Source organism: Trifolium pratense, linkage group LG5 (genome assembly GCF_020283565.1).
Source record: "Trifolium pratense cultivar HEN17-A07 linkage group LG5, ARS_RC_1.1, whole genome shotgun sequence".
In the NCBI taxonomy this organism is placed as follows: Eukaryota; Viridiplantae; Streptophyta; class Magnoliopsida; order Fabales; family Fabaceae; genus Trifolium; species Trifolium pratense.
This window is the reverse complement of record NC_060063.1, coordinates 9166433-9190020: the sequence shown is the minus strand read 5'-3', so window position 1 is coordinate 9190020 and position 23588 is coordinate 9166433. Positions and strand designations below refer to the sequence as shown.

Below are 23588 nucleotides of genomic sequence, written 5' to 3'. Positions count from 1 at the left end.
TGAACAAAAATTGTAAGTTTTTTCATTTAAATTCAACTTTCTACTAATAACATGGTAAAAAAAATTGTTTAGATTTAATTTTTACAAAATTTGAGATTATTATTTTTCTACAAATACAAATTTAAAAATTATTAGTTTTAGTCTTTAATTTATAAGGTATGAAAGTCACTAGGTTTGGTCTAGTGATGAGGGGTTTGAGTAGTACGTTATAGGTCCTGGGTTCGAACCACATTGTAAGCCAAATAAAATTTATAAGGTCATGTAGTGACACATGATGTGATTTTGTTGGGTTATATAGGACCTTAGAAATTAAATGCAACAGTCTCGTGAGCTTAGTTCAGTTAGGAGGGACATCCTGTGTCACTACATGACATTATAAATTAAAGGTGAAATTTCTAGTTACTAGGTTACTTAAAAAAAAAAAAACAACATTTTCGTAATTGAACTCAAATAAAAATTTGGACCAGAATGAATACAATTTCATATGCATTATATAATTTTTTGACAATATCCCGGACATCACTTCAGCGGGTATAGGTCAACTTTATTATGAGCTCCCTTTCGGCAGTTGTAGTTCAACTTTATCATGAGCTTTACCATTAGGCTTTTTAGCTTACCGGGACCATTTAGGTCATGGTGAGTCCAATCACGACAAGCTCAATGTAACCATTCAGGTCGCATTAAGGTCACATTGATTTTAACCCTTAATTTAATTATGCAAGTCGTTGGAACCTCGCCTTGTCCTGAAGATGTCCAGGTGATCTATTTGTTCACTTTAATTATAAAAGGAGTGAGGTTAAAGAGATTTGAAAAATGAAATCTGACCCAACATCTATAATCCACATTTTGAGATATTTTTGTTGTTGCATGTGTGACAAACTCCTTAGCCCAAAATAAATTATAATATTTGGACATATTTTTTGCTTGTGTGTTCTATAAAATTATTTTAAGATATTTTCGTCTATTTGCTACAGCTTTTATAAAATTATAATAAAAAGATCATCTAAAAAAAATTAAGTTGGTTTTCCTATAATTGTTTTGACAAACTTTTTGTAAGTATTTTCGTCTATTTTTTACGGCTTTTGAAAATTTTAAAATTGCTTAAAATAGAAATTGTTTTGAGTAATTTCTCTTGTATAATTTTTTACAAAAATAGATTATTATGATGAATAAATACAAAATAGTTTTTCTATAAAAAATGACGTTTAAACTATAAAATGCCAAAATAACTTATTTTGGTTTTTATATAAGCTGGCTTGTCTTTTTTTTATTTATTTTTTACAAATGAAGATAGAGTTTGTTCAAAGTATATTTCATTAAATTAAATGCATATGCATCCAAAACTAGCACACCATTGTTTCCCTCGAGCTGATTCCAGTGACCAAGATGTCCTTCTTTTGAATTATCCAATTCAACAATATCAATAGTAGTAGTAGTAGTAATTGATTTTTTCTTGCTAAAGCACACTCACTAGTTTAGAAAATTAGAACACCTATTTTCACATATATTTTCTTTGTGTGATGCATATGTAATTTTCTTGTATATTTTACATTTGAATTTTCTAGTTAATTTTCTTGTTTGTGTTGTATAGACAAAAAATGTCTAAATGCAATAAATATAAGAACTTTTAAGTTCTAACTTTATATTAAAATCCAAATCTAATCTATATGTTGTTATGATTTAGTGAAGAAATGTGCATGAATTATTAGTCAATTATAAATGCTTGATTATCTTATGTACAAACAATAAAACTGTATAGTTAATCATCTTGTGTTCCAACCTCAAGCAACCTCGATGAGTTTGGAATTTTGATCAAACTATGGTAGCAAAAATAAGTCAACAAAAGTTAATGTATCTCGTCTAACTCAGTTTTTGCTTATATTTTATAAGCGGATGAAGTATATTATGTTTTCATTATGCATAAAGGAGGGAAAAAATATGATGCTACATTTCAATAACCTGAGAGGAAAATATAAATAGAAACTAAATTGAAATTTAAAGATATTAAAGCTAGCATATAGATCTTATACATTATTCTTATAATATGTAGAACCATACAAAATGAACAAAAATACTATAACTAAGTACACTTCTATTTTCATCACATAAAAGTATCATTGGAGAATTCATTCACAGTTAGATCATGCAAACCAAAATCATTATCCACAACCAATCCATCAGAAACATCCAAGTTACTAGGCCTCGACGACGAGTTACCGGAATTTGGAACAAAATTATTGTTCTTGACATATTCAAACGAGTTGTCATAACCACTCTGTTGTTGTTGAGGCACTTGAATAATTTGTTCCTTCTTCCATGGAAATGGCTTAGTAACTTGATGATGAACTTGATTATAACTTGTGCTACTAAATTGTGGCATTAATCTAGCTGTTGATTGATCATGTTGAATATTTTGTTTACTACCTTGTTGAAAGTTTAAGGTAATAGGTCCTTTATGAACACCTAATGACCCCGCTGCGGCCAAATTTGTGCTAGGACAACCTGTAAATTGTTGCACAAGTTGTCTAAAATTGGTTGTGTTTGCATTTAGAAGTGTTGTTGGTGTTCTTTTAGAAGCTCTAGATCTTCTTCTAATTGGTTTTGAAACATTACCACCCTTTGGTGTCAATTGGTCACTAGTGTTTGTGTATGAATTTGTTGGGCTTATAACCATGGTTTCTAATGGAATAGGATTTGTTGTCATAATTGTTGAATCTGAAAAAATTTCTATAGGTGGATGATTTATAGTATGATCCATGAGAGGTTGTTGATAGAATTGCATCCAATATTGATCACTAGAAGTAGTCATGGTATTACTCATAAGCCGAACAAAAATCTAGAACTCTGTTTTCCCAGCGGTTCTTACTCAGAGAATTTTTGGACTTCGATTAAAGGTTTTCTAAAGAAACAAGCATGGTTAAATTTTTTGATTGAATTTGGTAGTAGGTGGTGTGGAAGTTTTTGAGGAGGATCAGTGATTAGTAGAACTTAATTCTATTGACATAGTCTTTTGAATATTTAAACAATGAAATTGAAGGTTGTTTGCTTAGTATTGTGTGATGTGTATTATATGTATGTGTGTTTTGTCAATTTTCATGGTCAAAGTAAAAATGTCCAATTTTGACTATTCTTTGATAGTGATAGGGAAGAAACTTATTGCCAAAGAATGGTGTGCTTCCACGAAATAGCACATTTGATTTGAAGTTTATATTTTAGTGACGAAACCAAAATCAAGGATAACATCATTTTTTAGACTCTTTTTGTTTGATATGTTGGTCTTTGTGTTTGTTCATGGTCAGAAAAATTTGTACTATAAAGTTGAAAATTATAAAGAGAATTTCTAGCAACACTCACTCTAATACTTTATTTTTATAGTAATAATTTCTGAGTAAAATTTATATGAGTTTTTCACTATGTTATGTGGAGTCTATTTTTAAAGTGGTGGAAGTGGAACCAGATAAATTTTTGTTATCATCAGTATCTAATTCATTAGACCGTCTAATTTAGTTCGGTGATCAGTTATGATATTAAGTAGTTTCAGCCCCTTCTAATTTGAGTTGCGAGGAATATCTCTACCACGCATCAATTTGTAGTATAAATTGTGATCTTTGTGCTATAGCTACCCACCCACTATACCTTGTTGATCACTTTATTATTTAATTAAATTTCTTGTGTTATTACTTATTATAAAAACTTGGCATGACCGTATAAAATACTTTATGCTATAATAATAATTAATTCAAATTGAGAGGCCATGTTTCTTTTATACAAGGGGAAAGAGATGTAGACTAGAGACTATTCCAATTCAAGTCAACAAGTAAATTGTTATATGAAATTATGACTATATGTTAAACTATCTTATGGATTTTATGTGGTGATGGAGTATATGATAAGTTAAATTCATGCATTTTATGAAAACTCTAAAAATAAAATAAAAATAAAAAAAAAAAACTCTCAAGAGTAAATCATCAATTTGGTTTCTGACTGTGTAGAGCACTTTTAAATAAATTTTTGTCTTTACGAATATTTTAAAAGATTCCTAACTTTTTATTCTGTTAAATTTTATTCATATTAAAATCCTTCTGTCAGATAATTTTTTTGAGAGATAATATTTCAAAGCTCAAACATTCTAAATGATGTTTTTCTCATAATTTTCATTTACAATTTACCACATAAATTAACTTCTTGGTTGTGATTAAACAAAAACCTTTATAAATTTAATTATTATATTTAATCATCGTTACATAGGTCAAATATACAGTGTAGGTGAAGAAGTCAAACTCAAAGAGCACGTGAGTCTTGGTCTCCATTTCGATTCCACATACCCTATCCCCTATCTATCTCATTTTATATTTCTGCCACAGGATAATATTTTTACTTTGTCATTTTTTCTTGTGCATCACTTCATTCATGCAAGAGACACAACATAGGGATGCTATTATAATTGGCGATCTAGTCCTAACCACCTATAACAGAAATAATCGATGGATAACTAACCATTAACTCAGGTCTGCGGATAAAACTCGCTATGGACACGAGCTAAGCTTAAGAGTGAAGCTCAAAATTCGCTTTAAATTAAATAAAAAACATACTTGTGATTATTCATTTTTATAGACAAATTCACCTTAATGAATCGTGTCCCGAATGTTAAGCCTAGGCACAGCATGAAACAGGATAAGTTTCATCAACCTATTTTGCTTCTGGACACATACACATATGAACTACATACATGGTTCCATGGAAGAAGTTATGCAGCAATAAAAATAACAATGAGCGAACTTGTGTACGCGTCAAGAGCGGAGAGAGGCTAAATTGCTACACCAATTATAAACCAAGAAAGTTTACATACTACTTGCAGCTACAATTACAATAGAACACCCTGGGGGTGCAAAAACAGCAGGCACATGCACACAACTAGAAAGTCCTTTACGAGGTTATAAGTTACAACCTATTGTTTTCATTACAATCTTGTTATTCTACAATTATTTCAAGGACTGTGGTAAGTCTCGGTCTTCTATATCTTTTAAGAAGCAACGAAGAGCATACAACACTTACAGAAGAGAGAGCCATGCATGCACCGGAAACCCATGGTGGCAGCTTGATCCCTAGTGAAGGATATAAAACTCCAGCAGCAACTGGTATAGCAACAACATTGTAACCCATTGCAAATATGTAATTCAATCTAATACGAGAGAACGTCTTCCGGGATAGATGGATTGCTGTGATCACATCTTCCAAGTTATTTCTCATCAAAACAAAGTTAGCAGCTTCTATTGCAACATCGGTTCCAGCTCCAATTGCCATGCCAACATCAGCAGCTGCTAATGCTGGAGAATCGTTGATACCATCGCCCACCATTGCAACTATGCTTCCGTCCTTTTGGAATGAACGAACAATTTCGGCTTTTCCCGCAGGCATCACCTCTGCTCTCACATCTTGGATTCCAACCTGCCATGCAAAATATTTGTCATCACAAGTTTGACAATAACATATAAAATTCATGTTGCAACTTGCATATACAAAAGTACCAATTTTTCTTTACATAAATCATTGACTAGGTGTGATTCACAGTATAGACCTCAAGAAACCGGTAATTAATGATGACAAATTTAAAATTCTGGCACTTCTTTCAGCAGTTAATATTTTAGTTATCATAAAAAAGAAAGACCGATTGTAAGGCTACTTAGAAGCACAATTATAGGTCAGATCATGCTTTAATGTTCAATGTTGATACTAAACAATGTTAATTATCAGGAAATTAGGTTTTTAAAGCCAACGTGAAAAGAAACATGATACAATATATACAGACCTCCTTGGCAACAGCACGAGCTGTTCGCCAGTTATCTCCTGTAACCATAACAGGTGTGACTCCCATTTTCTGGAGGCCCTCTATAACCACAGATGCTTCTCTCTTTAATGGGTCTGCAACCCCCAAAACTCCGATTAATATATCATCATATGATACTAGTATCCCTGTCTGTGCAGTTTGTTCCAGCTCAACCACAAAATTTTCCACTTCTGTTGAAATATCTATACCACTTTCCACCATCAAATTCCTGTTGCCAACCTGTTGAGGATATGCTGCCTCATAAGAAACTCTTCAGGAAAAATAAATCGAATTTCAATGTATTTAGATACCAAGACAAACAGATTACAATAGTGAAGTGACAATACCAAAATACGTCGTCCGTCTATAGAGCATTGAACACCTCTTCCTGGAAGAGCAGAGAAATCTGAAACATCAAAAAGCCACCCAGACTTTGCATCATTCTCTGTAGTAGCTGAAGAATCATCAAAGAAATGAAAGTGGCGTGCATATGCTAATACTGCTTTTGCCAAAGGATGTTCACTGCTAGCCTGAATTATATAAATAAATAAAGAAATAAAATAAGTTATTAACTTAATATCGGTTCCTCTAAAATAAAAGGGTAAATTTCCTGAAGATTAAACAATTAAGAAAATAGATAAATCTACTCCAAATTCTCCAATCTTGTTCCTTATGCATGCCTTTACTAATAAGTGGACAGTTGTTTGAGTGTAACAACAGAGCAGAGGGTCGGGACTGTAGTATTTAAACACAAATTGTAATCTTGTAGCCCTAATTGGTCGAACTCTGATAAAATTCCGCTGTTTGTTTAACTTTAGTTTCCGGTCGCTGTTTACAACAATGAGTTTGGAGAGAACCGGGAGCGACAACGGACCAGGACCACCAAGAGACTTCGACACCACATTTTCTCCCAAATATGAGTCACGTCTCTTATATATCATTCACTTAACCTATTCCTAGATACCTAGATGACGTGGAACTAACAACTCACTTGATGTCTAACAATAACACTATGAAAGAAGTTAAGCAGTCTGTGACAAGAGGAAGGGAGGAAATATGGAGAATATTTGATACAAGTCATCTATAACTACCCCGCAACCTAAGCTCTGAACCAGAAATGTGATAGTAAAATAAATTTACAACAAGATGAATAAAATAGCTAAAAAAAAAATCAGAATTCACCTCAGCAGAAGCCACCAATGTAAGAAATTCCCCACGTTGCATTTCAGTGAATACCTTAGCAGTAGTAACACTGGCTTTTCCCTGAGTTAGAGTGCCTGTTTTATCAAATATCACATACTTCACCATCTGAGCCCTTTCCAAAGCATCTCCTCCTTTAATTAATACTCCATTGTTAGCCCCAACACCTGTTGCCACCATGACAGCCGTCGGTGTTGCCAAGCCAAGTGCACAGGGACATGCAATCACCACTACAGATATTGAGAACATTAGGGCAAACACAAAGTGAGTTCCATTTTCTGGAAGCCATTCGTCTGGGTAAGCTCCAATAGATCCAGCAATATACCTACAGATAATAAATCAAAGTATATGGATGAAATCAGGAATAAGCATTTCAGTCATATTAGAAGTCAACTTTAAGCAGTTTACCAAAACCAGTTAAGATGAACTTACCAACTCAAAAATGTCAATAATGCCAAAGAAATAACAGTCGGGACAAATATGCTTGCTACCTGCCAGCAGAGAAAACAGAACCAGAGTCATTATCTAATATTTCCCCACTCATATGTGAACCAATCAACTAGTCAATGTTATAAAATCAATGCACACAAAAAAACCTACTTTTAGAACGTAATGAACAAGCAAAAGAACAGCTCAAGTCGATTCCTTAACATTGAAATTTTCAGCAATTAGAGAATAACCTTCAAAAGATTACCCCAACTATAAAGCAACCAAGCCAGAACAGACCAAATATTGACTCCTAGCAACTCAATGTGTCTTTTATTAGCGGAAGCATGCTGAATTTTGTAAGTGTTGCATAACGAAATAAATAAATATACAGCAATAACAACAATTGGTAAAACTACCATCTTCAATCACAAACTTAGTATTATCATTCCTCCCTTTATACAAACATTATATTTATATATGTCAAGATATACCAGGGAAATTTAACTTAACTGCAATTGAGATTCTCATTTACATGAATTGCAATTTTTCAAAAGGGATGAAATTAGGTGGTGTGGTATTCAAGTAATCAACTGTCAATTATGAGACCATCTTGAAACAAGAAACATCTTGCAGAACAGAATATATGTTTCCACAGATTAAAACTTTCAGCTTCATAAAAGGCAATGATGCAATTGTATTCTATACAGAAACATGTACAACATGAAAGTAACTCCGGTAGAACATGAAGGTCAAAAAACATTACTTACATAATCAGCAAACTTCTGAATGGGAGCTTTGGACATCTGTGCTGTTTCAACCAAACTTATTATCTGACTCAAAACTGTATCAGATCCTATTTTGGTAGCATTAATGTGAAGTACACCATGCAAATTTATTGTACCCCCAATAACTGAAACATTCACCTCCTTCAAAACAGGTACAGACTCACCAGTTACCATGCTTTCATTTACATAACTTGAGCCCCAAGTAACAATACCATCAGCAGGAATCTTCGTACCAGGAAGAACTTTCAATGTGTCACCCGGTTGAACGAGCAAAGAATCAATTTCCCTTTCTTCAATAGATTTACCATCTAGAAAATCGACATACTTATCAGTTATTGTTGTCAATGAATTGACGAAGTCTAGAACACGAGAAATGAAGTACCTTTGAGAAATGATATTTCAACCAAAAAATATTTGATAATCAAAGAAAATCATATCTCCTTATGATTAAGCGAACAAGCACATAAAATGAAAGTAATATGCACCTTTATCATTAGTGATCAATATAGCTGTTGCAGGAGCAAGTTCTACTAATTTTTTTATGGCATCAGATGTCTTTCCCTTGGCAAGGACTTCCAAATACTTCCCCAACAAAACAAATGTTATAAGCATAGCACTTGTTTCAAAGTAAGTTGGGGACCAAAATCCAGTAAGAGCACCATATAGAAGAGCATAAACAGAATAAACATAAGAGGCAGTAGTTCCCACAGCAATCAGGACATCCATGTTTGTTGAACCATTTCTAAGAGCCCTGCCAGCTGCAATATAAAAACGCTTCCCAATTCCAAATTGGATGACACTCACCAATGCCCATTTCACCCAATCACCCATGAGAAAAGGCCCACATCGCCAAAGTAACAAGGAATACATAAACGGAATATGAGGACAAACTACCTTCATAAAGAAGAGAGGAACCTGATAAATGCATGAAGCTAAAGTCAATTAAAAAGGTCAAACAAGAACATAAAAAACATAAGGTATGCTAACACAGTATCACCAATTAAATATGATGACAACGAGTATTTATTAATTTCAGGATAGCAACTAACAGAACTTATGCGATATATCGTTGTGCACATTGGAATAGAAAGTTATATTCAGTAATTTTTCAAGTGATTCCACATACTCCAAGATCACGGTTCGTGAATATATGAAAAGGAATACAAATAAAGTAAAGGAAATATAAAGAAACCATGAGATTATTATGTAAATTAAGATTAAAGAAATACTCACACTAAGACACAGGCTGGAGATAAAGAGCCGAAATATAGTTGAGGTCTCTTCAACATCTTTAGAAACCATCCTAGTATAAGGGCTTCGAACACGTAGCTTAAACTTTCCATTGCTTTCCCCATGGATCCCATCAACTAAGGACCTAGGACTGAGAACTTGAGGATCAAACAGAACATCTAATTCACCCGATATCTGGTCAAAACGAAACTGCCTTACTCCTTTCATGTTACTGAGCATGCCTTCTAAAACCTGTGCATCTGTTACACTGTACACGCCAACAACTCCGTAAATAATTTTATCCTGCTCGTTGCTCTGTACAAAAGAGGCTTCAAAGCCAGAATCTTCAATTGCATTGACTATATCGTCTTTACTAATTACACTTGGATCATATTCAACTTCTCCCAATGAAGTGGCCAAAGCTACCACAGCCCTTTTAACCCCCGGAAGATCTCTCAAAATACCTTCAACAGAATTTACACAAGCTGCACATGTCATACCTCCAATAGTGAACTGTCCAACCAGGGTTTCATGTGGAATCTTTCCCTGTCCACTAGATTCAGGTAATATATCTGCTTCAAACCCTGCATCTTCAATTGCATTTTTAATGTCTTCGTCCTGCAATATGACAAGTTTCAAATTATAATTCATAATCTATTGAATACAAGCTTATGGTGATAATTCATACAGATCATTGAAGAAAGGCTTAAATTGTTATTATGTTTTTATTCAATTAATAATATATGAAATAAGGGCAGGCATTTCAGCCATTAGTATGCATCTGTATAATTTACCATTCAATAAAGATATTATTCGTAAATAGTAGCAAAGCCAGATGGTTGAAGGCAAACATGCTTACTTCTATTCATACATTTATTAGTTTTCTTAATCTGCGTGAAACAACCTTATGTTAAACAACCTTGAACTACACTAATTTTGGGACAGAAGGAGTCGGGAGTAATCAATAACTGCCACAAAGAGTTGAATTGAGGAGTGTTCACCAGAGAAATGTTATATCATCCCTAACATGCTTACAGTTAATAAATCTCCACTCAATTGCAATCACCATGCTTCAATTAACCTCGTAAAACTAAGGGACTGTATTTAATTGTGATTTCAAAGACTATTTTTACATATTACATAAAGAAGCTTTCTTTTTTTTTTTGGTCTAGTAGCCTAGTGGCTAGAAATTTCACCTTAAAGGTGGATAAGTGGAGTGTCAGGGGTTCGAACCCGACTCCTGCAGAATATATGTGATATCACTACCAACTAAGTTAAGTTCATGGGGACACATAAAGAAGCTTTTAACTTTAGTAACGTTAAAAGGACTAACTTATTGTAACGTTAGTAACGCAAGGGACCAGCTTGAAACCTGAAATAAATGTAAAGGACTAAACATGCAATTAAGTCTATTCTTAATATACCCTTCATTTAATTCAAAAATAGGGTAGTTGAGTAAGTTTTTCAATCAAATATCAACAAGGATAATTTAGTAAAGGGTCATGCTAACATGTGCCTATGCTAAAGTTCTCAAAAATAGTAATTTTGCTTTGTAAAAGTCAATATTAGTCAATGTTATTCTCTCAATCACATTTTTTGAAGATGCATGTCAAAGATAAACAATTTATCTTTATTTTTGAAGTTCATTATCATAATCTACAATATAACACAACCAAGTAAAACTCAATTAACTACTATAATCAACACTAACAACAGCAAAAAAAAAAAAATCATGGAAAGAAGAGATGAACTAAACCTTAACCAGAGCAGGGTTGAAAACAACATCAGCTTTATTCTGCAGTAAAGCAACAGAAGCAGTGACAACACCGTCAATGGCTTTAAGAGCTGATTCGATTGAATTTGAACAAGCGGTGCATGTCATGCCGGAGACTCTTATCTGAATTCTTCTCATCTCATCGTCATCGTCGGAGTCTAGTAGTCGTACCCGTACGTTTTCCATGTCATCGGTGGAAGCAACTTTCCGGCGGGCGGATTGAGTAGTTAGCTGTAAGTTTCTTACACCGGGCGCCATTGAAAGTGGACAAAATTAAAATTGATCACTCTACGACTCTATTTTTATGATCTACTTCTATCTAATCCTACTCGGTCCTATATATAAGAAAATATTTGTTTTTTACTTTCATCATAAAATTAGTGTATCCAGATAATATTATAATATAGATACGTTATCTGGTTCTAAATATAAAATAAAAGTTCTTATATATAAGAAAATGTTTGTTTTTTATGTTCATTGTAAAATCCATGTATTTAGACAATATTATAGTCTAGATACATTAATTCTACGATGTATCTAAAAATTCAACATTTGACCAGAGGGAGTATTTATCTGGTTCTAAATATAAGATAAAAATTATTTTTTAGATTCATTAGGAATCTAATGTATCTAGTTCATATTATGAACCAGATACATTAAATTTTCAATGAATTTAAAAAGTAAATGATCTCTTATAATTTTTTATTAAAATAGAAATATTATAGAAAGACTATAAAATAAGTAGTTTGACATTTTTTAGGAAATAAATATTAAGTTTGATGTATAATATAAAATATAATATATTAAAAATTAATATTTTGGAATGAAAATTATCAATTATATTCGGAACATATAAAAAAGTAGAAATAGATTAAATATTAAAATGTATGTATCTGATTTGATTCGGTTTAAATTGGTTTTAAGAAATCAATCTGAAATCTGATTTTATCCCGCGGTTTTCACAAAAGGACATCCAAACACATAAAAGAAAAAAAATCAGTTTTTTTGGGTCGGATTGCGGTTTTTATTTTGATTGGTTTGAATTTGAGCACCCTACTCTCGACTTTTTATTTAGTTAGTACTCTATTTTTAATTTTTAAAGTCCGAAAGTGTAAGCATATACTCCTAATCTACTTCTATATAATATCTATCTTCTAATATAATAAAATCGATTACTACTAAATTTACTAATTTATCCTTAATAGTTTTAACCACATTCCAAGTTTTGTATGTTTCATTGTAATTTCACAAAAATATATTAAAAACAATATTAAAAGTAGTTGTTTTGTGTTGTAGTTGTTGGAGTACCGGTACGAGTATAAGGATGATCCTAATTTGAAAGGTCTTAATCTGGAAGGTATAAATATTTATCTGAATATGAAATTAATTGGCTTGTTGTTGAATAATGATTAAGAACTCACCGCTAGGATTGAAAAGAGAGTGAAATTAGTGACCAAGTTGCATGTTATTTTAGTGAAATTAGTGTTAAGTTGCATGTTGTTTGATATTGATTTGAGTAGAGTTGAGTCTTTTTATGAACAAAATGAGTGAATATAATTGTTTTTAATGAAATTAGTGTCTAAGTTGCATTTTGTTTGATGTTGTTTAGATTACATAAACGATGATGAATGTCGTTCTTTTTTTATGAACAAAAGGGGTGATTTGAGTATAATTGAATTTTTGTTTGGTTTGTTTTTTATGAGATATGAATGAGTTGTTAATTGGGGAAGTGAGTGATTATTCATAATTGTTATTGTTTTGCTTTTTGTTTTGGTAATGTTTTGATGTTGTTTTAGTGAAATTAGTGTCTAGGTTGCATGTTGTTTTGATTACATAAACGATGATGCATGTCGTTCTTTCTTTATGAATAAGATGAGTGATTTAAGTAGAATTGCATTTTTGTTTGGTTTTTTTAATATGAGATATGAACGGATTGCTAATTGTGGAAGTGAGTGATTATTCATAAGAATAATGTTTTAATTTTGTTGTTGTTGAAGTAGCAAAGTTTTTCACAAGAAAGGGGGGTTTGAATTGTGAACCTTTAAAAATTGTCCTTTTAAAAATTAGATATCAAAACATACGTTAGTCTCAGAATAAATAGTATAAGTTAGGAGAATGATCTTAGAACGATCTCTGAGCTGCAAACAAAACAATAAGTGATTTGTGTGTGTTTGTGTTTGCATAAAATTAATATGAGTTTAAGGGAGAGAAGAGACACAATAATTTTATCCTGGTTCACCCCTTAATAGTATGGGCTACTCCAGTCCCCACGCTCCTGTGAGATTGTCCACTAAGAGATTCTACCGATCTCAAGATACACTTCTTCTTTGATCTAATCCAAGATCACAATCTTCCAAGCTTCACTTGCTTGATCTACCTAAGTCTTTCCTAGACTTTATGAGGTGTCACTCAATCAATAGTTACGTATTGAATTGATCCAATCTTTTACAACTTTGATAATGGTTGGGATCTAAAGCTTTCTCACTCAAACTAAGTTGAAAAGCTAGTTACAATAAAATCTCTCTTTGTTCACTCAAAATGGATACTGATCCTAGTATAATATTACAATATATGGAGTGAAAGAGATCTTTAAAGAAGAGCTTAAAAATCTTGTGTCACAAAGACAAGTAGATTGATTGTTGTAAATTGAACTCTTGCTCTTCAATGTTGCCAAAGCCTTCCTTTTATAGTTGAACCTTGAGTCTTCAGTTCCTTGGTCCCAAAGGAAGTTCTCCAACGGCTAGTTGATTCAAAATAGACAGCTCATGCTGAATTGTTGAGTGGATAAGCTTAAACTGATCTTTCTCAGAACGTTCTCCCTGCTGTTCTTCATATTTTCACTTAAAAGGGCCAAAATGACAGCTTGCAATGGGCTGTAGATAGTTGTTCATTGCTTCCTCACCAAGTATATCCGTTATAGACCATTTAGGCACGTTTTGGCCAGCTGTAGATGAGCTTGCAACTTCAAAAGCAAAGGACAGTCATTCTCAGCATCATTCTGAGATTGTTCTCCAATCTGGGCGAATTTTACACTTGATCTTCAAATGGAGAATGATGCAGAACTGTGGCCAGCTGTAGTGTGAAGGTAATGCAGCTGTGATGTCCTTGCATAACTATTCACTTGTCCTTTCCATGTACTTCCTTTTCTTGATTAAAAATTAATCTCTTGGAGAATGTTCATTAAATAATGACATTGAAGGTACATGACAACTATGAGTTGAATGTGTGTTGTCTCATCCTTATTGGTCTATGTAATTCTTGTCCAAACACTCTTGATACACCTGATTAGATGATGCCTTGAGAAATTATCATGTTGCACATGCTTGATCATTAACTTTGTCCAAAGAGGAAAGTCACTTTCTTTCCAACTTATTCCTTGCCTTAAATGTTCATGAACTGTTGTGATCTTGTGAGTTAAAACCAAGATAAAGTGCTTCTTTGTCTTGTATATGGTTGACTTAATGAAATAAGTGATTTTGCATTTATTCTTGTTCATGAGGAGAATGTTGCAATTAAACCAGAGATCATTCTCAGACTGATCCTGAAGCTTCTCTTTTTGCCAAAACATAATGAATATCATTGAGATTAGAAGCTTAATTGTTCCTGACTAATTAAAACACTCAAGAGCACTTGTTAGATAACAATGAGATCAGAATTACATTTAAAATATAATTAAGATGTTTGTTATCTTTAAAACATCAAATTGAGATTTTGCATTTTGCCTCAACAATCTCCCCCTTTTTGATGATGACAAACTTCTTGAATTATGTTTTAAAAATGGGATTCTGATATAATCAATTTAGTAAACACAAATAAATTGTTTAGTGTTTTAATTTTCAAGCTCCCCCTCAATTCAAGCATCCAATTTTCATAATTGCTTAAGCATAAAGAATTGAGCAAAAACACATAATATGAATCAAAATAGATTTCATTAATCATCAAGCTCACAAAGTGAGAATCCAACATGATTTCTAGTTCATGATTAACACATAATGATTCAAGCAAAAGATAAAACATAAATCCTAGTTTAGAAAATAAAAACATAGTAGGAGAAGTTCTTATAGCAGCAAAATGAACTTCCCAAAATATCTAATCCTCTAAACAGGTAAATTAAAACATGATTAAGCATTCAAAAAGACAAGTTCAATCTCCCCCTCATTTTCTCAAATCATTCTCCCCCTTTGTCATCATTGAAAAGGGTAGAAAAAAGAGGGTTGCAGCAGAAGTTATTCAGGAATGGTAGGGCTGGAATCATCAGAGGATGTGGAGTTTTCAGGTTGTGGGAATGGCTCAACAGGTGGTGGTGGATTGGGAGGTGGTGGAACAATCTGAAAAGGAGTGCAGACACATTCATTTAGCCAATTTCGCATGATCTGAAACTCAAGCATAATGTACATAAGCATGTCATTTTGCATTGACATTCCTCTCACTAGCTGAGTTAAATCCTTTCTCATCTATGACACTCTCTTTTCAATCTTGGTACGTTTGGGAGGCCTGGGATCAGTGGAAGTACCAGCCTCATGTTGAAAATTTCCTTCAAAACCAGCAGGCATAGACCAAGTAGCAGCAGCAGCATTTGCAGAGGAGCAAAAAGAGTCCAAAGTTGCAAAAGAGTTTGGTAAAGATGGTAGTGTACCAGCAGAAAAGATGGGAACAGGTATTTGTGATGGATCAGGGCTGTTGGAAGTCATTAGATTCCTTACAAAATCAGTGCTAAACATGGATTGCAGGCTTCCATGAGATGATGACATAAGTGGTGAAAACACAGAGGTGTTGAATGAAGCAGTTATAGAATGAAACCCTTGGAGAATCTTTCCAGCTTGTTGAGATGAAGTTTCTACTTCATTAGAGAAAGTTGGTCCTAAATTCAATGATGTGTTCAAATTGATTGGCTGTGTATCAGAGATGGTGGTGTGAATATCCACATTTTCACCAGTTGGGAGAACATTCTCAGATTGTTCTCCAGATGCTTTAGCAAGCATATCCAAGTTGTTATCAGGATCAATTCTCTTCCTTTTGTTTCCAATATCAGTAGAGGTGTTGCCAGGAGTGATTTCCTTTTTCATGTGACTCAGATTTTTTGTTCCAAAAGTAAACCATTGATTATCAAAGAGTTGTTTAGACTCATCTACATGGTTATCTCTAAAAATCCTAGTGAGTAACATTCCATAAGGTAAGGCTATCTTTTTGATTCCAGAATTTGCAATTGTGATCATGTGTTGAAGAATTAAATAAGGTAAATCAAGTGGAATACCTTTAGATAGATGATACATGACAAGTAGATCATTATCAGTTACCTTATCTTTGCTTCCTGTCCTAGGAAAGAAGGAATGTTGACACATGTTGTGGAAGATTTTAAACTCCTTCTTGAGCAGAGATGATGGTGGTTGTTCCCTATGAGCTCCTTCATCAGTAAACATTTCAACTATCAAAGCATCTTTGCTTATGTTTTGAGCTGCATACCAGTCTTTTCCATACAAAGTTTCTCCATTTCTCTTCACTTCAAGTAGCTTACTAATTGAGTCTGCTGTAACATGGATTTCGACTCCTTTGATGTTGGAGATGATCAAGTCTTTGTCAGGATGCACCTTGGCATTGAAATAGAATGCTTGTACCAACAGAGGCATTGTGGTATCTTTCATCTGGAAAAATTTTGTCCATCCTTGTGGTTCCACAAACTTTAGCAAGTCTACTCCTCCCTTAGCAATTTCTTCAAAATCATAAACTCTTCCAGAAGCAACAGGTTTGGTTTTCCAATACTGATCAAACTTAGCTTCTTCTTCAGGATGAATGAGTGGAACTTCAAGCAGCTCTTCTTGAGGTTTTTTCCTTTTAGGTAAGCTCTTTTTCTTAGGAGCTTTGACAGCAGTAGCAGAAACTTTCTTGACAGAAACAGGTGAATGTTTTGCTGGAACAGATTTTGATGAGGTGAGAGGTTCAAGTATAATTTTTTCAAGTTCAGAATCTGAGATGGTTTTGTCAGAATCTGAATCATGAATGGTGTGTACAGTGTTGTCAACAACAGGTTTCTTTCCTGTACCAATTCCAGACATAATACGAGATGATCTTCTGATTTTTGAAGAATCATAAGATTTGGCTTTCTTAGATTTGAAAATGATTGGTGGAGTTTCAGCTTGACTTGGTACAACAATGGTAGGTTTAGGAGTGGTGGTACCATCCGTTTTAGGGTTAGGTTTCTGGGTAAGTTGGATGGTTTCTTCTTCTGAGGGATCGTTCTCAGAAGGTTCATCAGCTTGTTCTGCAGGAGGTTTAACATTTGATTGTGAAGGAGGTTCAATTAATTTGGGTGGAAAAATCTGAGAAAGAGGTTGCAGATCTAAGGGTTCATTTGGATCATAGAAATTGGATTGATCAAAGGTTTGGGGGTTTGAGGAGTCAGAAGTTTCTGATGAAGATGAAGAGTTTGATGAGGATGAAGGTAGAGGTGGAAATGGAGCTCGTGTACTTCTTCTTCCTGGATTCTTAGTTCGTGCCATTTTTGAAGAAAGAAGAAAAGATAATTGATTGAAGGTGATGTGATGAAATGATGAGTTTAGGTGAGTATAAAAAGAGGTGGAAGCTTGGGAAGGAGGAAGAGTGTAGTAGGCTAGGTGTACTTGATGGTAGAGATGAATAGTGAGTTATTGTACTTGATTTTAGAAAAGAAAAGAGGAGAAAGAGAAACTAATCGTGGTAAGCCAATGAGGAGAAGGAGAACATATCTTCTTTAATGCTTATCATAAATTTAAAAAGCAAAAACCAAGGAAAAAGCCGTTTGAGAGTAAATTCAAAAATTTACTTAAACGCAGATCTGAGAACGTTCTCAGAAGGTTGCAAAAAGACTAAGTAATTTAATATTTCAAGTCTGGCTTGGATTTCTGATGATTTTTAACTTTTCCTTGATAAAATTGAATCGTTCCTCAACTAAAGGCTTAGTAAAAATATCAGCTAACTGATTTTCAGTATCAATAAAAACTAATTCAACATCATTTTTGTTAACATGATCACGAATAAAGTGATGTTTAATTTCAATGTGTTTTGATCTAGAATGTTGAATGGGGTTTTTTGACAGATTAATAGCACTAGTGTTATCACATAAAATTTTGATTTTTGTGTACCTTAATGAGAAGTCTTCAAGTTGATTTTTGATCCATATTACTTGAGAGCAACAAGTTGCTGCAGATACATATTCTGCTTCAGTTGTTGAAAGTGCTATGGTATTTTGTTTTCTGCAACACCAACTTACAAGAGCTTCCCCAAGAAATTGACATGCTCCACTTGTGCTTTTCCTCTCAACTTTGTCACCAGCATAATCAGCATCACAAAATGCTCTTAACTCAAAATGTGATTTCTTTTGGTACCAAAGACCAACATCTGGTGTACCAACTAGATATCTAAAAATCCTTTTTACTGCAGTTAAGTGAGATTCCTTTGGTGATGTTTGAAATCTAGCACATAGACCTACTGAGAAAACAATGTCTGGTCTACTTGCAGTTAAATATAGGAGTGATCCAATCATTCCCCTATATTCTTTTTCTGATACATCTTTCCCTTTTTCATCTTTGTCTAAACTTGTTGATGGATGCATTGGAGTTGACATTATCTTGGCCTCATTCATCTTGTATTTCTTGAGAAGATCATTTATGTATTTTTCTTGACTGATGAAAATTCCATCTTCATGTTGCTTGATTTGCAAGCCAAGAAAGAAACTAAGCTCTCCCATCATGCTCATCTCAAATTCACTTTGCATAAGTTCAGAAAATTCTTCACATAACTTTTCATTAGTAGCACCAAATATAATATCATCAACATATACTTGTACAATAAGTAAATCATGTTTATCAATTTTTTTAAAAAGTGTAGTATCAATTTTTCCTCTAGAAAAACCATTTTCAAGTAAAAATGAGCTTAATCTTTCATACCAAGCTCTTGGGGCTTGTTTTAGTCCATAAAGAGCTTTGGTTAATTTAAAAACATGATTAGGTTTATGTTGATCAATAAACCCAGGAGGTTGATGTACATAAACTTCTTCATTTAAAAAACCATTTAGAAAAGCACTTTTCACATCCATTTGAAAAAGTTTAAAACATTTATGTGAAGCATATGCAAGTAAAATTCTAATGGCTTCTAATCTAGCCACTGGAGCAAAAGTCTCATCATAATCAATACCTTCTTGTTGATTATATCCTTGAGCTACAAGTCTTGCTTTATTTCTTATTACCTTACCATTTTCATCAAGTTTGTTTCTGAAGACCCACCTTGTTCCAATGATTGAGTGATTTTGTAGAAGTGGTACTAGATTCCAAACCTCATTCTTTTCAAATTGCAGGAGTTCTTCTTTCATGGCTTCAGTCCAAGATTCATCAGTGATAGCTTCATTTATTGATCTTGGTTCTATCTGAGAGATCATTGCCAGATTATTCTCCTTGTTCAGTAAAGCCCTTCTAGTTCTTACACCATCTTCAGTATTTCCTATAATTTGTTCTGGTGGATGATAACCAACAGTTCTCCAAGTCTTTGGAGGTCCTTGAGCTGTAGGTTCTTGATTCTCATCATTACTTTGTTCATTTCTTACTTCTTCTTCATCATTAAAGGTGTTGGTATATGATATATCTTCATATTCATCAAATTTGACATGCATGCTTTCTTCTAGAGCTTGTGTTTTCAAATTGTATATTCTATAAGCTTTTGAGGTTAGAGAGTAACCTAAGAATATTCCCTTATCTGATTTGGAATCAAACTTACCTAAGTTGTCTCTGATATTCAAAATGTAACAATAACATCCAAAAATATGAAAGTAGGAAATATTTGGTTTAATTCCTTTCCAAAGTTCATAGGGTGTCTTATTCAAAAATTTTCTTATGGTAACCCTGTTCAAGATGTAGCAAGAAGTATTGATGGCTTCAGCCCAAAAATATTTTTCAACATTTGATTCATTTATCATAGTTCTTGCCATCTCTTGTAAAGTTCTATTTTTCCTTTCAACAACTCCATTTTGTTGAGGAGTTCTTGGACAAGAAAAATTATGAGATATACCATTATTGTTTAGGAATGATTCAAAGTGAGAGTTTTCAAATTCTCCTCCATGATCACTTCTTATAGAGACAATATTGGTACCTTTCTCATTTTGAACTTGTAAACAGAATGTTTTAAAAGCTTCAAAAGATTCATCTTTATGTTTTAAAAATAACACCCAAGTGAACCTTGAAAAGTCATCAACTATGACAAAACCATAATTTTTGCCACCAAGACTAGTAGTTTTGACAGGTCCAAATAAATCTATGTGAAGTAGTTCAAGAGGTCTTTTTGTTGAAACAAAATCTTTTGGTTTAAAACTACTTTTAACTTGTTTACCCTTTGCACAAGATTCACACACTTTATCTAGGTCAAAACTAATATCAGGTAAGCCTCTAACTAGATCAAGTTTAGAGAGTTTTGACATAGTCTTCATACTTATATGTCCAGCCCTTTTATGCCAAATCCATTTGTCTTTTTCAAGAGAAACAAAGCAGGATTCAGTAGGCAGTTCATCTAAGTATATGACATATACATTCTTTATTCTTGATCCATAGAAAAGAGTTTTGTCAGATTGTTTTATTTCACATGTATGAGATCTAAAAATAACTTCAAGACCATTGTCACATAATTGACTAATGCTAATTAAGTTATGTTTAAGTCCTTCTACATAGTGAATGATGACGAATCGTCACACTCTCTAATCCATGCCTATTTTAGCAACATTAGATGCATTTTAGTAGGTTTTTAGCAATAAATATAAGAGAAATCTAACCATAAGCTTGATTACTTGATTTGCAAGAAAACAGAAAAAATTGCAGGAAATGGGGGATTTTCACTACGCTGGGGGCGTAGCCCATCACGCGCCGCGTGATGGAGCTCACAGGGAGCCAAGATTTTCACTCTGATCACGCGCGGCGTGATGCCTTACCACGCGCGGCGTGAAGCTTTGTTGAAGATGAAGATTGCTCTCTGACTTGATCACGCGCCGCGTGATTCTGTTACCACGCGCGGCGTAGTTGATGGATTTGCAACCACGCGCGGCGTGATAGATCTGGCGCGCGGCGTGGTTGCCTTCTGTATATATAGTTTCTGCATAATTCTGTTTTCTGGTTGGAAAATTCTGCAAATTTGATCTACATTCTGGGTTTTGAACTTCAAGATTGGGATTCAAGACTCCGAAGGAAGCTCCAAGCACATCGATAGCATGGATTCACAAGCCATGACATTGAAGCTCGGACGCGGACAAAGGGAGATGAGGAGCTAAGTTCTTCGGAGGTAGGATCTAGGATAGCCTAGGATGTAGATAGACTTCATGTAATCTGCTATATGTGTAAGAAACTACTCTGTTTATAGTGTTGATTTAATGCAATTCGATGTTTAATGCTTTATAATCCTTCATTAGTGTTGTAATGATTTCGAGTTAAGTCACGTGCGAGAGTATTGATTTAATTTCTGAACTGAATTGCATTAAGCGCTCGAGTGTCTCCAGTCGAGAGATTGAGGCATAGAGTGTAGCGAACGATTGACGCGCGTTAATATCATTCGTTGTAGGTAGCTTCCGCCCGAGAGATCGGGGGAGTATCAACAACGAATAGAGTGGATTTTGACAAGAGATTGCGATTCACTAATTTGTCGATCTAGTTGTTAACACTTGAGTAGATTCCTATGATATAGTAGATTGCATGTTGTTTAGCTATAGACTAGGCGATTCCGATGATTCTACCTCGCTTTTCCATTATATCAAAGCACGTTTTCTAGCAATTCATAACTCAACATACCCCCAATTTATGTGTATTTCTTGCATAATGTCTATGAGCACTATTCGACTAGTTTGATCACACAATCCCTGTGGATCGATATTTTTATTACTACGTGGTAATTCGTTCACTTGCGAAAATTATCCATCAGTGAACATTTTCAATTTTTGCAGAATTATTCTTACCAATAGTACCTTTACCTTTTATACTTGCTTTTTCATTGTTTCCAAAGGTAACTGTTCCTCCTTCCTTCTTGTCAAATGAAAGAAAGCTTTGTCTATCTCCTGTCATATGTCTTGAGCAACCACTGTCCAAGTACCAAGGCTTTTTCTTCATTGCTAGATGACATTCCTGTATTTGAATTTAATAAATTCTTAGGTACCCATAATTTTTTGGGTCCTTGAAGGTTAGTACTCTTATAAGGTATCTTCTTATATTGATAAGATGATCTCTTATAAGGAGGTTTTGAATAAAAATTTCTTTTTAGATTGTTCTGAGAATGTTCTGATCTATAAAGAGATTTCTTTTTAAAACAAAATGGTTCAAGATGTCCATCCTTGTGACAAAATGAGCATTTATATTTTTGAAATCTTTTTTCTTTATGAGGAACAAAGACATTTTCAATTAGTTTCTTATTTTGAAAAGGTTTGTATCCCAATCCAGTTCTATTATATGAATTACCTTGTGATCCCAATATATTTTCAAAAGTTTCTGTGGTACTGACAAACTTTGTTAAATTTTTTTCAAGTTTAGACACTTTTTGTTTTAAAATGATATTCTCTTTTTGAATCATAGAACATTCTTTCATTTTATGATTGTCTCTAAGTTCTTTAATTTGCTTAGAAAGTCCATCATGTGCAAGTTGCATATTTTTTATTATCTCTTTCATTATATCATTATCAGATTTATATTCATCTCTTTCTTTAGTTAACTTAGTGACTTCATCTCTAAGTTGACCATTTTTAGAATTTAGAATTTGAGTGTCATATAAAAGATTATCAAAGAGATGTTCAGTTTTTTGACAAGATGAGCAAGGATCTAGAGTTACCTCTTCAATGTTTGCATTTGTCATGAGACATACATTAGCTTCTTGTTCTTCTTCTGCTTCTTGTACTTCATCCAACTCATCCCAGGTTGCCATCATGGATTTGTAAGGAGAGTTCTTTTGTTTAGGACATTCATTCTTATAGTGTCCAAATTGGTTGCATCCATAGCATTGTATTTTGCTGATATCCACTTCTGGTTTAGATCCATTTCTTCTTGGTGGAAAGTTCTTCTTAATCTGATTTCTTCTCATCATTAGCTTTTGTATCCTTCTGGATAAAAATGCTAACTCTTCTTCATCATCTTCTTGAAGAAACTTGTTGTCTTCCTCCACTGCTTCTTTGTTCTTAGAACGTTCTTTAGTCTGTGAGTCTAATGCAATCATCTTGTTTTTCATAGGTTTGTCTTCCTGAAGAATGGACTCATGAGCTTTTAAAGATCCAATGAGATCCTCTAATTTAACCTCAGTGAGATCTTTTGACTCTGTGATTGCTGTTACTATGTGTCTCCAACTCTTTGGTAAA

At 33.6% G+C, this 23588-nt stretch overlaps 2 protein-coding genes across 2 annotated transcripts; both read right to left on the bottom strand.

The window, feature by feature from the left end:
• Nucleotides 1-1928: 1928 nt before the first annotated feature.
• Nucleotides 1929-3038, bottom strand: LOC123884622 (calmodulin-binding protein 25-like). Its single transcript, XM_045933760.1, has one exon. It carries the CDS (start codon nucleotides 2819-2821, stop codon nucleotides 2102-2104), a length of 720 nt encoding a protein of 239 aa, XP_045789716.1. The 5' UTR covers nucleotides 2822-3038; the 3' UTR covers nucleotides 1929-2101.
• Nucleotides 3039-4802: 1764 nt separating this feature from the next.
• On the bottom strand, nucleotides 4803-11616 carry LOC123884188 (copper-transporting ATPase RAN1-like). The gene is made up of 9 exons (XM_045933224.1): nucleotides 11228-11616; nucleotides 9475-10089; nucleotides 8727-9156; nucleotides 8224-8549; nucleotides 7460-7518; nucleotides 7010-7352; nucleotides 6175-6357; nucleotides 5810-6067; nucleotides 4803-5448 (listed from the first exon to the last, which is right to left on the bottom strand). The coding sequence occupies exons 1-9, from the start codon at nucleotides 11501-11503 to the stop codon at nucleotides 4972-4974; spliced, it is 2967 nt and encodes a 988-aa protein (XP_045789180.1). The 5' UTR covers nucleotides 11504-11616; the 3' UTR covers nucleotides 4803-4971.
• Between the last annotated feature and the right edge of the window lie 11972 nt (nucleotides 11617-23588).

Excerpts from the sequence above, each read along its gene's own strand:
- LOC123884188 (XM_045933224.1), bottom strand. The coding sequence starts at position 11,503 with ATGGCGCCCGGTGTAAGAAACTTACAGCTAACTACTCAATCCGCCCGC. Across the intron at positions 9,157-9,474 it reads TCTCCAGCCTGTGTCTTAGT|GTTCCTCTCTTCTTTATGAA; the intron begins GTGAGTATTTCT and ends TGCATTTATCAG. Across the intron at positions 6,358-7,009 it reads CATTGGTGGCTTCTGCTGAG|GCTAGCAGTGAACATCCTTT; the intron begins GTGAATTCTGAT and ends TATATAATTCAG.
- LOC123884622 (XM_045933760.1), bottom strand. The coding sequence starts at position 2,821 with ATGAGTAATACCATGACTACTTCTAGTGATCAATATTGGATGCAATTC.